The sequence below is a fragment of the Uloborus diversus genome, chromosome 4 (genome assembly GCF_026930045.1).
Source record: "Uloborus diversus isolate 005 chromosome 4, Udiv.v.3.1, whole genome shotgun sequence".
In the NCBI taxonomy this organism is placed as follows: Eukaryota; Metazoa; Arthropoda; class Arachnida; order Araneae; family Uloboridae; genus Uloborus; species Uloborus diversus.
In genome coordinates this window covers 123,291,993-123,308,473 of record NC_072734.1, presented here as the reverse complement: position 1 = coordinate 123,308,473, position 16,481 = coordinate 123,291,993, and the positions used below count along the sequence as shown (strand labels likewise).

The 16,481-nt window shown below is 32.8% G+C and overlaps 1 protein-coding gene across 1 annotated transcript in view; it reads right to left on the bottom strand.

Annotated features, from left to right (window-relative positions):
* Positions 1-16,481, bottom strand: part of LOC129221288 (CAP-Gly domain-containing linker protein 1-like) — a gene marked incomplete in the record, with an annotated part of 104,066 nt that overhangs the window by 6,126 nt on the left and 81,459 nt on the right. Inside the window, 4 exon segments of the mRNA XM_054855746.1 lie at positions 7,036-7,142; positions 7,716-7,774; positions 10,243-10,384; positions 13,490-13,595. Of these exon segments, the coding sequence (XP_054711721.1) occupies positions 7,036-7,142; positions 7,716-7,774; positions 10,243-10,384; positions 13,490-13,595 (414 nt within the window).

Genomic DNA, 16,481 nt, shown 5'->3' with positions numbered 1-16,481 from the left:
TTCCACCGCATGTTTTTGATACTGAAGTTGGAGATTATTTTAACCTATCTTCAATAGTTTTACGAAGTTCTTGCTGTCTGGAAAATGAAATTATAGCACATATCTTAACACTTTAGTGATAGGGATCCGAACTTTACATAGGAAGTATTTCAAAGTTCCGAAAACTCAATTTTAGACGATTTTAGTGATATTAAATAGGGTTATGGTTCAAGGGCTCTTCTCAGGAAAGTTTCAAAAATGGAAGTCCCCCCCCCCCCCCCCCAAAAAAAAGAGAAATTTATTTAGACTTTTTATTATTGGACACCTTTGATGGCGTTAAGGTAAGGGATGGGGTTTGGTACACCCCTCCGCAATTTTGTAGAAAAGGAAGTCCCCCCCCCCCTCCTAAAATAACTGAAATGGGACGATCTTTCATGGTGTTTGGAAGGGGGGGGGAAGAGGTTTGCGAATTTATAAAAGGGTAAGGGTGTGAAATCAATCGCCCCCCTCCTTGAATAGTCTTGATCCGTCCTTGACTCTGAATGTAAAAGGCGTAATTTTTAGCAAGAAACTTTGCTATAGTCAACTTATTCAGTTGTTCAACATATCGCACATTGCCCCCCCCCCCCTCCCCCGCACCATTTAGGCGAGCTAACTTTGCGATTTTTGTGTCGAGAAAGAGCATTAAATTTAGATTTCAAATCAATAGCCGGTACGGTTTTCCCAAATTTTCAATTGTGTCACTTTCCCTGCCGAGTGCGATATGATTCTTTGTTAAAAACATACATGATCATAAAAAAATTGTGACTAGCGCTATCCAGGGGGGAGGGGGGGAGCCAGTATTTTCTCCTAAAACAATTGTTAGTGCGATTTTGGTGACTTAGAGCAAACCTAAGGAACCGTTTACAAATGATGTCACCCTTGAAAGGGGTAGGGAGGGAGGGTTCGGGGTTCATGAACTTCTGACAGTTAATCTCAAGGGGGAAGGAGGGGATTACAAGAAATATGACTTCACACATTTTGGTCCAAATAAAAGTGTTCGTTATAGCAACATGTTCATCGAACATTGCGTGAGATGTGACGAGGGGAGAGGGTAAAGTGAAGTGTAACATCCTTTATGGACAATCCGTGTGGACGTTAAGCTACTGTGTACTGAAGTCTTCGTTCTGCCCCCCCTCCCAGAAACGAAGTTGGTTAGCCAACCCCCCCCCCCCCCCCCCCCAGTGCTGGCAAATACTCGCCCTGGGGGTAGATGTCATCTATCTCTTAAGACGGCCCTACCGATGAACCTTTAATTTTAAAACAGTATTCCAACCAAAACATTTTTTATAACGCACCGAAAATTATTACATATTTCTAAACATTAACATTCATGCAATACTTAGATAAATAATCTTGATTTTAATAGTCAATTGCATTAATATATTTCAGATTGATTTTTTATTGTTTTCTTATTTACTTTAATTTCTCACATGTGAATCCTTTCTGGAACAATTGGCCAGTCCCCGCCTTTGGTTCAACCAGGTTTTTTTTTAGGGGGGGGGGGGGGGGCAACTTTTGTTTGAATAATGTTTTCAGCATTTTTTAAAAGTAACTGCTACTGTAGATCTACTGACTGTATACCCACTTTATATGATCTCAATTTTCGTACAATCCATACAGATGCATCAAAGATCCCCCATAGATCAGCCCCATAGAGATAGATACTAAGTCTTCAAAAAGAACGCAACTCTTAAGCATTTCAATGCCACAGTCTGTGTGGCAATGAAACTTTCCTGTCCCCCTCCCCCTTTTTTTTCATCAGCACACTTGCAATTTCGAATATAGGACGTTAGTGTTTAAAAGGATATCGTTCAAAATTCAGGAAGTTTTTCCTTAAAAGAAATGTTTCTTTCAGAAAACAAAATACCTCACTTTTTTTTTTTGTAAATGCAATATTTATAGTTCTGAAATTTTCAGTTTAAAAGGTAAAGATTCCCCGTAGACAACAATTACGTGAAGCTAGAAACGAAAGGAAAGAACACAAAGACATTTTCGCAAATTTAAATGCCCGCCAAAGTTAGGGTTGTCTCAATTGCAAGCGAGCGCTTGCACCCCCGCGCTAAAATTAGCTATGCTTTCGGGAAGGCGTTCCAAAGTGTCTTCTCCTCATGAATGCACAATACCTATATCAAAATATTCGGATATATATCAAAGTATCGGATATTTTCGAAAATATGATGATCTTTTCGAACCCTGATTAGGGGGCCTCCACTCCTTCATTGCCCCGGGGCTTCCACATTTCCAAATCCGGCCCTGAGTGACACAATGATAATTTGGAAAAAAAAAATGTTCTAGCTATCAATTTAAAATCTAAATTTAATGCTCTTTCTTACCAAAAAGTTCGCTTACATTGGTGCGTGGTGATGTAACAACAATATAAGCAATGTGATACATCATTAAATTTTCATAATTTAGAAGAAATATTTTCAAACTTTAAGCATGCTTTATTGCTTTAGACAAAAAAAAACAGTAAACACAGCATCATACTTTTTTTTTTGCAGGTATGTAACATTTGAGATGGAATCACTTTAAACTACTATTGCGTAAAACCGTGATTTTTTCCAAAAGCTGTTTAGTGAGCAAGAAAACACTTTAACATGCTAGCCAACTTTTACGGATGTCTTTAAAACTTTATAGACTTACGGATAGATCCCTGATTTTTACGGTTTGCTTTGAAACTGTTTTTTCAATCAAATCATAAGTTTGTTTAGAAAAAAGTCCTCAAAAAAAAAAAAAAAAAAACTATCAGATTCTCTAGAAAAGTAGCCAAATAAAGTGTTCCATTCATACAAGCTATGTCCTAAATGCCAAAACACAACTGGTCATTTTGCTTCGTCCTTTCTTCAGAGCATTTATGAGGCTGCAGTGTTGCCAAATTGAGTCAAAATCGCCCAATAGGTAATTTTTGTTCTCTAGCTGGCGGCAGAAGGAAGCTGTTTTGTTTCAATCCGCTTGCTCTAATTAGCAGTAATTATGTGAGACTGTGAGCTAGATGCCAATGAAAACGCAGACGTTTAATGTTCCAAGTTTTGGATGCATTGTTTAGGTGAAACATGTAAAAATTCAATTTCTGTGCACAGTTTCGAAGAGGATGGCGATATTGAAAGTTGGTGCTTTTTTTTTCTATATTTTTACCGACATTACCATCTTCTCTTTATGTATTTTACATGCTTTTCAAAAAGATATTATATGTCAGTTTTTAAAGTACTAAATAAATAATATTCTGCTTTTTTTTTTTTTTTTTTTGAAAATTCATTATAAGGTCACTTTTTTTTCTGTTATTATATTCTCATTCCAAAGCTAGAAATGCAAGAATTCTTTCAGAAATAAGAATAAAAGCTACTTGATTATTCAATGAATGGAATCAATCAATCATTTTGTAGTTCATATTTTAAAAAGAATACCATATTTTTTTTTTACTTCAGTAGCTTATTTGTTCTGCTGCATATTACATAGAAAATAGAAATTTTAGCTTTTGATGTCAAAGCAATTGTTTGAACTTTTTTATTGATAATTTCTAGTTATGTATCGAAACAATATTACTTCTAGAGCCTACAGTTTTTTTTTTTTTTTTTTTAGAACTGGAAAATTTTTATCCTTGACCGAGTTATAAGGAAAACAAAAAGTACTAGGCAGCCATCTTTGATCCACCATTTTGGATGGAAGCTCACATGGGATCTTTAGGGGACTTTTTAGATTTACTCTACATGCTATGAGGAACTAATTCTGAAAAGAGTGAACAAATGTATAAACATGTGGATAAATGTATGACTGAATTATTGCATAAATGTTTACTCAATTTAATTACAGTCGAGTTCCAACTTACGCGAGGGATGCGTTCCAAGACTCCTCGTGTAAGTCGAAATTTCGCGTTGTAGAAAAGGGTATGTGTACAAGTTTTTTTTAAACATACCACACAAATTCTTTTATACACTTATAAACACCCCTCAAACTGCTTTAAAGCATTCCTCAACTATATATTAAAGTTTCTTATAATTAAAAACGGTACTTTTACTGTACTTAAAAAAATAAAAAAGCTGCTTCATTCAATATAAAAGACTGTTAAAAGGCACAATGATCAATGGCAGGGAAAGACATAAAATAAAACTACGTACGTAAGGTATGTACATCACTTATACTTATTGTCGTACTACCGTCGACATACTTTTTAGTTGTTCAAGCATATCGAATTTTTGAGCTTTTTTTTTGCCAGAAACTTTCTTTTTCTTTCCATCTTTACAAACTTTAGATGAAACAGTGCACTAAGGTGCCATTTTATTTCATCAACCTTAATATTTAGACAGAAAAAAGAAAGAAAGACGCCAAGTGGTTACTTGATGCACTAACAAAGTGATGTGTGGACTAGTATGGTGAAGGGAACTTCGGCTATCAGTGGCAATATGGGGGAAATATATATTCATGAAATCAATATTTAGGACCCAATAACAAAACCGATACTTCCTTCCAAAAAAATTCGTCTTGCGGACCAGGAATTCGTGTTCGCCCTAAAATTTGTTACTCGGGAAAAACTCACATTAGTCATTTCGCGTAAGTCGAATCGCGTTGTAGCGGGAGTCGCTGTATTAGCTCATTCGTTTCCTTCATTTACTCATTCACTCACTTATTTGATCATTCTTTCTCTCTTGTTCACTCAATTTTCTCACTCATTTATTTATTGACTACAATTTGATTCATTTAGTTACCTGCTGAGTCATACACTCCTTCAGTTAGTTGTTCATTTATTCATTCATTTATTTATTTCATCTTTCATATCACCTATTAGTACAAGACACAGTCCCTAAAACTCATAAACTTCCTTTTTAGTAATTTTTAAGAAAATTTTACTTCTCCAGAGAAGACTGTATTTAATTCAAAAATCACTCCTTAACACTAGAAAGACGGAAGCGGTCATTTTGACCGCAAACGATTTTCAAATGCTCATATTTGCTGCGTTGAATTACCAAACTCTTTTTCCTTCATTGACTTTTCCTAACTATTTATTAAGATCTTACAACAGTAATTTTTTTCCCTTTACGATTATTATTATAGTCGTTATAAATGTTTATACCTAGAAAGACTGACTACGGTCATTTTGACCGCTAAATGAACCTTGCTTTATGCATCCGTTTTTCTTCTTTTTTCTCTTATCAGTTGTGTGTACTATGGACTATTGTTACTTGTCAGGGTGAGTAATGTTCTTTTGAGCTTGAATAGTACCTACTGGTCAGGTTTAATTCTTTGAACTGTTAGGAAAATGCGAAACACCTGCTGGTTGCATGGTTTCAGTTTTCTGCTATCTGCACAGGGGGCAAAGTTGAGAAAGGTAAATTTGAAAAGCATGTGACTGGACACGTGAAATTACTTTGGGTCTAAAAAGAAGTAAATATAAACAGGTGAATTCCAAAAATGTTTGCTGGAATTGTTTTGTGCACCAAAACATGAGTTTCGCTTGAAGCATCGACGTTTATTTTCTTCGGTGATAATGAAGTGCTCAGTCACATAATTATCTTCATGATGTTGAGAAGAACCGTTGACAAGCAAAACTTATAGGAACATTAACTCCTGAAACTGTTGCAGATTTATATCTAAAACAGATTATGGTTCGAATGGACAGTCTGACTTATCTGAAGGGAACTATATTCCTAGCGATGAGAATAGTTTGCTTTCATGAGATTATTGCGAATATTTTTCGGAGCCTAGATTTGCAGAAAAGGATTGTTCTTCTGAGTCAGAATCAGAAGAAACCTCGCTAATGAAAACTGATGCTCAAAATATAAAAAGTAGTGAAAGAAAAAGGGAAAAGGGTCCGACGCTGAAAAAAAGGGGAACATTTCAAAAACAGCACTCCTATTTCTTCAATTTCCTCCAAGTCACCTCCACTGATCAATTTTCCTGCATATAAATAAGTATCTACTCCAGGAAAAAAAATTAAAATAGTGTGAAATCAAATTATGCGGAAATAAAACTACAAGCATTTGTTCTGATTGCCAAAAAAAAAAAACTGTTAATGGCTAATTTACAGGTGACGCGATAACATAAGTATTTCGAAATACTGTAAAAAATAGTAATGCACTGTATCTTGCGATATTAAGATATTTTTTAAACCAACCACATGCATGGTTGATTATAGTACTTGTTAGTTATTACATGCTAAGAAAATTTCCTCTTTTTTGCACAAATTTGCTCTTTCTCAATGCTAATTGTGTAAAGCATGTGTATTTCACTTGATCGAACATAAAATTTAAAAAAAAAAGCTATCTTGAGACTTATTTGCAAACTATATTACGATTAAATTGTTAAATTAAACTCTGATATGATGAAACAAATCTTTTCTACGGTTAAAAATCTCGAAAGGAGGAAACTTCCAATCTTTTATGTATGGCGGTCAAAGTGACCGCTGCTCGTCTTTCTAGGTATATGCAAAACGCCGTCTTTCTAGTGTTAAAAACACACACACACACACACAAGAATTTCACATCAGCAATGTCCTCAATTTGTTTTCTGTAAAGTGACGTTTTAAGGAAACAAAAAATAAATCTAAAAAGTTATTATCCAAGGCCTACAGTTTTGAAGAAACAACTACAAATTATTAAAAGACACTGTATTTGGTAGAATGCATCCTGTTCGCCCAAGACTATTTCCGAGTTGGAGAGGAAGAGAGATGTCGAGCAGGCCGTGGGCATAGGTTTAAAACCACATATTGCAAGATACTAACTAAATTTGATGCTCCTAAACTTTGCTGCCTGAGGAGTATTTACTTTATACCTGTCAGAAACAGGTCTACCTTTGCCCTTTCTTGGCCTCAACTACATGTGTCAAACAAATTTTCTTCCTTTAATGACTTGAAAAAGAATATTTAATGAAATAATATGAAAAGTTTAAGATAAACTTCTGGAAGAGATTTTTCATTGAAAAAAAAAAGCAGTGAGAAACTATTAGCATCTATTCCCTGTCAACTACAGTTACAGGCAGTTCTTCATTATCACAAAAAAAATATTTTCAAAACAAACTTACAGGTTGATATCACTTTCATCCCAGCACGTGTTTTGTAATTCTAACTGGTGTCTCAGATCTTCATTTTTCTTATTCATGTCAACAATTATGGAGTTCAAGAAATCAATCTGTTAGAAAGAAAACACAAAATTAAATTAAGCTTAATTCAGTTGTTAGACCAAAATAAAAGCATTAGAGAGTAACGGCGAATCCTTCCCTTTGAATTTCTCTAATCATGACTTATTTGTTGAGAGTAACGCATGCCATAGTGTGTTTCAAAATTCTGAGCCAACACGAGAAACGAGATTGAACTTTAACCAACAATAGAAACAAAAGATGAAACGGTAAGTCTTTGCAAAAAAAAAACTGATAGTTATGCACACAAGTATGCACATTTTCTTTCAGAGCAGTTGTGCTACAAAAGATGTTTAAACTGGCTACGGAGTTAACATTAATTGGCCACCAAGTTAACATCCATGCAGTTAATAATAGATTTAGCAATAGATATTCATTTCACATATTTTTGAACGGATGGAACAATGCTTCTATTATTTATATTATTTTCTTTAATTCTAATTTACCTGAAATGTATTGCTTCCAGATTTATTTAAATAATACCTAAAACTTTTTCTTATTTTTACAGATTATCATGCATGTTAAAAATCTCCTGTAAAGAAATAATGCATTAAATATGTACATACTTGACTTAACAAAGATTCCTTTTCTTGATCATCAGATTGGTTAGAATTGCTTTCTGCATCTAAAAAGAAACGTAATTAACCATTCAAGAACAAAAATATGAGTCTATTTATTATAATTTAGTAACAATCAATTGTTCATTATTAGCAAAAAGAGGTTCTTAAACGAAAAGAATGTCTTCCACTAACTCATTAAGTTTGTAGAAAAATGGCAAGTGAGTCAAAAGAGTCACTGGCTACTAAGTAAAAATTTGATTTTTCGGATCTAGTATAAAATTATGATTTATAAATATAATAGTACAATGACTCTTATCATTACTAGTTTGAATTTATTTGCTCAAATAAATCACAATGACTCTTATTATCACTTGTTTGAATTTAGTAGCTCAAATATCAAACAAGAATAGGTCAAAGGTAGTCAACTAAATGTCAGTTTTGTATTTAACTATGTCTAATACTAAATAGTTAATAATTACACTGTGTAACAAATTTGAACTTCTTTTTTCCTGTCCTTCAGCTGAAACCATGGGATTTTGGATAAACACAACATGCATAGTTCAAATATCAAAACCAAAAAGTCCATTGCATACCCCTTTTGTAGGTGAAGAAGAGTCGGGATTATCCGAGTCTCTGCTTTAATCAAGCTATCAAATACAATCGGATCGCGATAACTCGAAGCTTATAACTTGAATATTCCTTTATCTCAAAGTTTTCATTCAGTCCCAAACTCTTGAAACTATTGTAGGGGTTTTTCGATTCAATCCGAGTTAGTCATCATCCACATTAACTTGGATAATTGGAACTCTACTGTACCTCTTACATGCAAGATATCTGCACGTCTAGAAAATCATGGACAGTCATGGATTTTGACCATGAACAAAATTTGTCAAGGAAAAAGGCATGGTTTTCAGTAATAAAATGCTCAAAAATGAAAGAAAGTGATAATTTGTCTGGCATTTTGAGTTCTAGATCATGCTTACTGAACACATTTTAAACATTAGGCATAAAATGTACACATTTTAGCTGTTTTTTATGCATCAGTTAAGATTTCTTACACAATTCAAAATCTAATTGCATTTGGTTCTACACAACTTGCCCGTTTTTGTTTATAATATGGATATTAATAATTTTGTGTTAGCTATTATTTTAAGCCTTTCTTATATTTGATTGCGAAGTTGAAAAATTTTGCACAGGTCATTTTACAATGTCTGTTCAAAAATTTTTATCCACTTGCATCTGTGTCAACTCAAGTCAATACCATTCGTTGAAAACTATTGCATTGTTTCCTGTATGAGAAGTTACAAGAAGAAGTCAGGGAAAATCATGGGTTTGAAAAATGGTAGCAGATACCCTGCACAGGGGAAGTTCACACTGATTTGAATGCCAACCTCACTTGCATTTTTTTTTTTTTTTTTTGCCTGTTCTTTTACCTTTGCCTCACTTAAACTTTTAAATTTGATCCTTTTAAGATGCAAAAAAAGCCCTTCCTTCTGTGGTCTAGGCGTAGACTTTGATTTCTCTGAGCTGGGACAATTTTGAAACTGCTGCCCTAACCCACTTTTCTTCAAGTTTTTACGTTGACTTGCAATGGAAAAAACAGAAATAAGGTGAACTGCCCCCCCCCCTCCCCCAAACTTGCTTTAAGGCAAGAGCCTTGGCTTGCTTTCCCCTACATCCAGCAGCACCTTTGTCTAGAGCTTTTGCAAATATTTTTATCAAACCGAGTTTAATGTTTAAGTGGTCACATCCTATGTTGTTGGTGCCAGGAGTGAAGTTTTTTTCTTAGACAGCACAATTTAAAAGCAGCTACTGTATTTTGTGGAATAAGCGCTGCAGCGCATACAAGAAAAAAAAGTAAAAAAATTGCCGGTGAGGCGGATACAGTTTCTTCTTTTTTTCTTTTTTCCAAGTTAAAAAAAAAAGTTCTAAGTTAAAAAAAAAGTTGAAAATGCTGCTAATAGATGGAACCACATCGTTTCCTTTCATTTTGCGAAATCCTTAGACCTTGGGTGACAAATAAAGCAAAGAGGGGGGAGGGAAGGTGAGTCAGCGATTGCACGTGTTTCACTGAGGAGAGAAACGCAGACATATGAGGAGGAACTAAAACTTCAGATGATGCTTGTGAAAACTGTCATTTTATGAGCTGCAAAAGCTGGAAAACATTTGAATAGGAAAAAATCTGTGGGATCTAAAATCTCGCGGGATTGAGAGCAAAATCCCGCAAGAATAATCCCGCTAAATATAATGCGGGATCGGGATAGGAAACCCTATTGGTCACAGCCTTATAATGAACTAAATTATTAAATTACTATAATATTTGTGATCAAGCGGAATGAAAAGACTGAAGAAAATTATAATATATATATGGTCAGTAATTTCTGAAAAAAATATATCAATGTACAGATATGACTATAAAAATTAAGTTTTCATTAAAAAATTTAAAGGCTTCTTTCATTAAAGCTTATAAATTTCAAGCTTTAATTTTTTTTTTTTTTTTTGCAATTTAAAAATGAAAAAACAAAAATTTTACTTTGAGCAATGGTATTCTTTTCAGATGAATTGGACTCTAAAGATGAAATTCTTTTCCTCAATGCTACATTTTCTTCTTCTAAAGATATCAATGATAATTTCAAATTCTTCACAGCTTCATCACCTTTTTGTGCAATAACTAACTAGAGGAAGCAAAAATTTCAGTTTTAGTAATTCCCTTCATTCAAGTTTCAGCAAAACATTTACTTCATTGAACTATGCAATTACAAAAACACACTTAGAATTGATTTTCAGTTAAAACTAGAGAATTTAAATTCTAAAAATGGAAAGGTAGATCCTGAACTTTTTGCATTTAGGGTTTCAGTGAAACATGTGTATAACGATACTGTCTTTTACAAGAAACCAGCATATAATGATATTTTATTTAGCCCCCTCCCCCCCCCCCCCCCAAAAAAAAACAGAGTGTTTTCAATCTGCCTGCAGTGATACTCATATTTTCAACGCACCCAAGTATAACGCTAATTTATACTTGTTTTTTCAAAAAAGGAAACTAGTTTTATTCGAGTTTTTCTATATCAAGGTATATAAAAACTGCATTCTAATTGTGAGATAACACAAGGTAGAAGCAGTGGCGCAGTCCCCCCACAGGAGGAATTTAGGAATAAAACCTTTCCTAGAATTCAACCACCGTTCCCATACTAGTAAAGAGAGGAAAACAGTATTTAAATTATTCCAAACAGGGTAGGTTTTGACAAAACAGTTTCTTGCTTACTGAGTGCTAAGCAATCTTAGGCGGATTTAGGACTGAGTTCCTGGGGGGGCAGGATTTTTTTTTAGCAACATTTTTATTGCCCCCCCACTCCCATGTTTTTGTCTGTTTCCTGTGCTGCATAAGTCCATGTTTTACTTTTTTGTGTGTCGTTTTCATTAATGTGTGTTTTCATGCTGTCCTTTTTGAATTGACCTTAAGAGAGGGAGTTGGTATCAAGAGATTGAAGCAGGGATCCCTTTTAAGTGGGAAATAGAATATCTCCAATTTTAGGGGGCCAGGGGCTTCTTCCCCGGAGAACATTTTGTAAAATGGATATAAAATTCTGCATTTTGAAGATTTATAAAGGTTAACTGGATAGACATAGCAATTGATAACTAGATTATACAGTTGTACAGTATTGTTCAAACTTTGTAAGAAACAGCCATTTTAAGTTTGAAAGAAGAAATAAACTATAGATTTCTCATTACAACAACCTTTTTTTAATTATAAGTAGTGCAGAAAACGAAAAGGAACAGAGAAAAGGAATAGAAGTAGTGTAACATTTTTTTTCCCTGGCTAAACAGATTAACAATATGCAGTAGAAGTAATTGGAGCCCATTTTGCTTAGGATTTTCAAAGACTTATCTAATTATTTTCAAGGATTTTAGAATAAATAAAATTATTTAATGCACTTCATTTGTACTTTCCAGTCTCTGATATTTTAGTACTTGATTGTAAATTTTTACAGTCCTGTTCTAACTTTGTGAGAAATAGCTATTTTAAATTTAAAAGAAAAAAGAAAACATAGATTTCTCATAACAACTTTTCTTCAGTTGCAAGTGGGGCAGAAAACGAATAGAAATAGAAGTAGTGTGTATTTTTTTTCGTGCTAAACATATAGACAATATGCAGAAGAAGTAAGATAAAAGCAATCAATACAAAAGAATTTCCAAAATACTGCATTCGGGATTGAATCAATAGCAAGATATGAAATATGTGAGTCACAAAAATTTACTTGAAATAATATGTTACCAACGTGAGGACCATGATTTTTACATTTTTAATACAGGATGTGGCAAGGAGCTGAATTTGACATATTTTGGCATTCCTCCCCCCTCTACCATTTGATTGAAATTTTAAAATTTAAGGTTTGTAGCCACACGTTTCCAAATATTCAAGGTTTTCAAGCACTTAAAATGAAATTAGTTTTTTCAAGCAATTTCCATTTTTTAAGGAACGAATCATGAATTTTTTTGGGAGTTAGGGACCCACTTCAAAGCAGAGGACCTAAGCAATAGCTTGTTTATCTTATAGGCAATCGATCCCATTTGTAACTCTTACCTGTGAATTTTTGCTTGATTTTTTTTTGTAATTTTTACGAAATTTTGTCAGTTTTTACGGTTAAAGGATTTTTACGATTTTACCAATCTTTGTTAGGCTTTTATAGACTTTTATAAAATTTCAGCAAATTTTTCCAAAACTTTTGATGACTCAATTATTTATGTTTCCATAATGACAAGGACTGATTCACTCAGACTTAGATGGTTATGACTTACCTTACTTTTTAAACAGTATTTATAAAGTAGGTAAAATTGTACTCTCCCTCTAAGTAAAAAGATTCATTTAATCAAAACACTCAGATAACTGAAATTTATTCAGTTTGCGATAGTATTTATTTTCTCTCTCTCTCTTTTTGAGAGAGAGGGGGGGGAGAAGGAAAAAAACTGTGTTTTTTAGAATTTCTCAAAAGGCCAATTAATCTGCTAAAAACATAAATATTATGCACAAATATACTTTAAATGTGGACACAAATCATAACGAGTAGATCGAGTATATCGTTCTGTTAGCGCAAATGGGGTGGGGTGGGGGGGGGGGGGAGTTTTTTCTCCTTTGCTTTAGGTTCCAATTTGTTAAAATATTCGTCAATTATTATAAGTGTTGCAGCTTAATGTATAGCTCGTTTAACCTATATTTTCATTCATATATTTGCCCAAATGGTTTTCAGTCCAAAATAGTGAATTTAGACACATTTTCAGCACCCCAGTGACAGCTGTACTATTTGTATATTTAGTGTTTGTTTGTTTTTTTCCTTTTCTTTTCTCCCATCAGAAAAGGACATTCGCTTTTCTCTTCATTTTCATTGAACTATTCAAAAAAGAAAAAGTCATGATTTTTTTGTTTTAAGATTTTGGAAGATGTGTTGATACTATATAAAGTCCTCCCAAAACTGGGGGGCATTGCCCACTATGCCCCCCTATAAATCCACCCTTGCCCTTCTGAACTATTCAAAAAAGAAAAAATAATTTTTTTTTTAATTTTTGGAAGATGTGTTGTTACTACAAGAAGTCATCCCAAAATTGGGGGGCATTGCCCCCCTCTGCCCCCCCATAAATCCGCCCATGTAAGCAATCACAAATTACTTTTAATTCTTAAACAAAGATGAGCACTTGTAGAGAGCTCAACTGAGATGGTCTTAATAAAACGCAAAAAGTAATCGTAGTCATTCAACACAACATTACTACAATAAAAAAACTACCTGTTCATTTAAAGATTGTAATTCTTTTTCCTTCAATGAAAGTGAGTTGTTGAGGTTACTGAAGTTTGCTTCCAAAGTTTGCATATTTTCTTCCATTGTATTAATTCTGAAAAAAATTAAAAAATCATAAATAAAATATAAATAACTCATAAATAAAGCATTAAACATAATTATTAAACATAAATTAAAATTAACAAAATTGTCTTCACAACTAATCAATTAGATATTCAATATTATTCAGAATTGTAGGGTTGCCATCCAAATTTTGCTTCAAAATAGTTGCTTTAGTAGCCTAATTTGTAAAAAAAAGTCGCCTAAATAGTCTCCTCAGCACAATGATTGAGTTGCATTTTTCACCCATTTAGTTGCTTTTTCCAATTTCTTTTAACTATTTACTAACTCAAAAAATACTTAGTGTAACAAAATCACACAACAGAAAATCTTAAAACATAGCTATTTATAGTAAATGCAAAAAAAGAAAAAAATCAAAACTTAATTTCTCAGATCTAACATGTGTTTTAACATCATTCAACATTTTTTACTGGAACTACTACTTCAAAAAAGCAACTCTCAGAATAGTAATGAAGTTGGTATTTAAATTTTTTTTTAAAATACTTACAAATTCAAAAAATACATTGTGTCACACAATCAAAAGATGACTACCTATAGTAACTATAAGAAAATAAAAACTTATTTTCCCAAACATAATATTTTTTTTCAAGATTAACTTGGCTCATTCAGCATTTTTTAATGGTACTAATAATAATAGAATTTAATGAAGATCATTTTTTTTAAAGTCAAGACAAAGGAATTATAAATTGAGTTTGAACTTGTAAAACATATTCATGAGTCTTCAAAGTATTTAAGTTGGGAGACAGTATTGACACTTTCCCATGCATTTTAAATTTTAAATTGTCAATACATTTAAATGTTGATTTTTTTTTTCAATGCTGATCGTTGATTTGTGTATTTCAAAGTCTAGTCGTTTTTAAAAATTAAGAACTGTGAACTAAAATGAGACAGTTTTTTCATACTACTATTTAAATGTAATAATTAAGCAATAGCTGTATAGGGAAAGTAATTAATGTAATAGGTAAAATGGCTTCTGAAATAAGCCAAGTAAACAACAAACTAGTATAGGGGAGGGGGGGGGGTCATGTGAACATGGCACCATGACAACGTCAAGCAAAACATCTTAAAAAATTCTTAAATAATGGCAGGGCCAGTTCTACTTCTTAGCCTAACTTTTAGGGCAAGGACCCAGTTTATGTTCCTGTAGTGACAGGTTTTTTGTTTTAGCAGATGCTGATGTAATGTTATCAGACTTCTACATGTGAAAACATATTTTAAATTACCTATTAAGCTAAACTTAATTATTGCAAACCAATACATGAACATTCAAGTAAATTTATGAGTTGTTAATTGTTAAATCAATTTTCATTTCATTTTTTTTATATTTTATATTTTAGTGCTATTAGTGATCACTTGAAGCAGTTTCCAGCTAAAAGGAGTCAAATTTTCATTTTCATATGAATTTCTCCTAGAGTTCAATTTTTAGTTACGTTCATTTCTATGTGAACTTCAAAAAACAAGAAAATTAAATTAGAGTAGCTTTGAAAATATTTATTTTGGGAATAAATTTGAAGATAAACAAGTTTGCTAGTTTGAAATTTCGTTTTTGTCCGAAAATACGTAACTAATAACAACTTAAGAACAAAGCTTTAAAAAAATAAGAAATTATTGAAATAAAAATCAAAATAAATTGCTTTAAGATGGCATAAGTTAAAACATCTAAGACCATTTAAAAATATTAAAACACTAACTGGATGCTAAAAGATTAAAATTTCGAGCGCGGCAAGACATTTTCGGCGAAGCACGTGTTCAACGCTTGAGTGTTTGTTCTCTATATTTTCATTTCTATGTGAACTTAAAAACAGGAAAATTCAGTTCAAGTAGCTTTGAAAATATTTATTTTTGACATAAATTTAAAAGTAAGGAAGTTTGCTAGTTTTAATTTTCGTATTTTTACGAAAATACGTAACTAATAACAACTTAAGAGCAAAGTTTAAAAAAAAAAAAATAAGAAATTATTGAAATAAAAACCAAAATAAATTGCCCTAAGATTACATAATTTAAAATATCTAAGACCTTTTAAAATAGTTCAAACACTAACCGGATGCTAAAAGATTTCAATTTCGAACACGGCATGCAATTTTCGGCGAAGCACGTGTTCAACGCAAGAATGTTAACAAATAAGAACGACTTTAGTTTTTTGCCGTACATATTAGGATAACTTAAGTCAAAGCACTGTAGATCATTATTAATAATGCAATTATATTACAGAAAACGAAAATTTTGCATAATTCGACCTCAGTAGAGCGACACGTTCGCCGCGCGGCGAAATGCTATTGGCTGAAAACTGTATGATTGGCTCAAAATCGTTCTTCCTATTTCTTTTTCAGTGAATTTCATAAAAGATGAAAAAATAGTCGCTTTTTATTGCAAAAAGTCGCCGTTTTTTTAAAAATAGTCGTTTATGGATTGTTTTTTGCCAAAAAAGTCGCCATAGTCGCCTAAGGTAAGAAATAGTCGCAAAAGTCGCCTTTTTAGTCGCCAATGGCAACCCTAGAATTGAGATAAAAATCTGATGTGAGCCCCACATTACTTCCTTTACGTTATTAAAATCTATGGTTTTTAATAATTCAAAAGAACAGATGCGCGTTCTCCCCCCCATGTACGAGCCTTAGAAGCAATACAGTTAACCCTTATCATCATGTCACCTTGAGGGCTGTCTACAAAGTGCTATCACAGCCTAAGCAACGTCTTAATCAGAATTGCTTAAAAATACCTAGTGAAATAATGTTTCCAAAAAAATTACGTATTTAATAAATTAATTAATAGTTTGATGTTATTAATTAGATTTAACTAACTATTTTTGAATTATTGATTACAGAAGGCTAATATTTTATTTACTTTTATATTCACTCTAAAA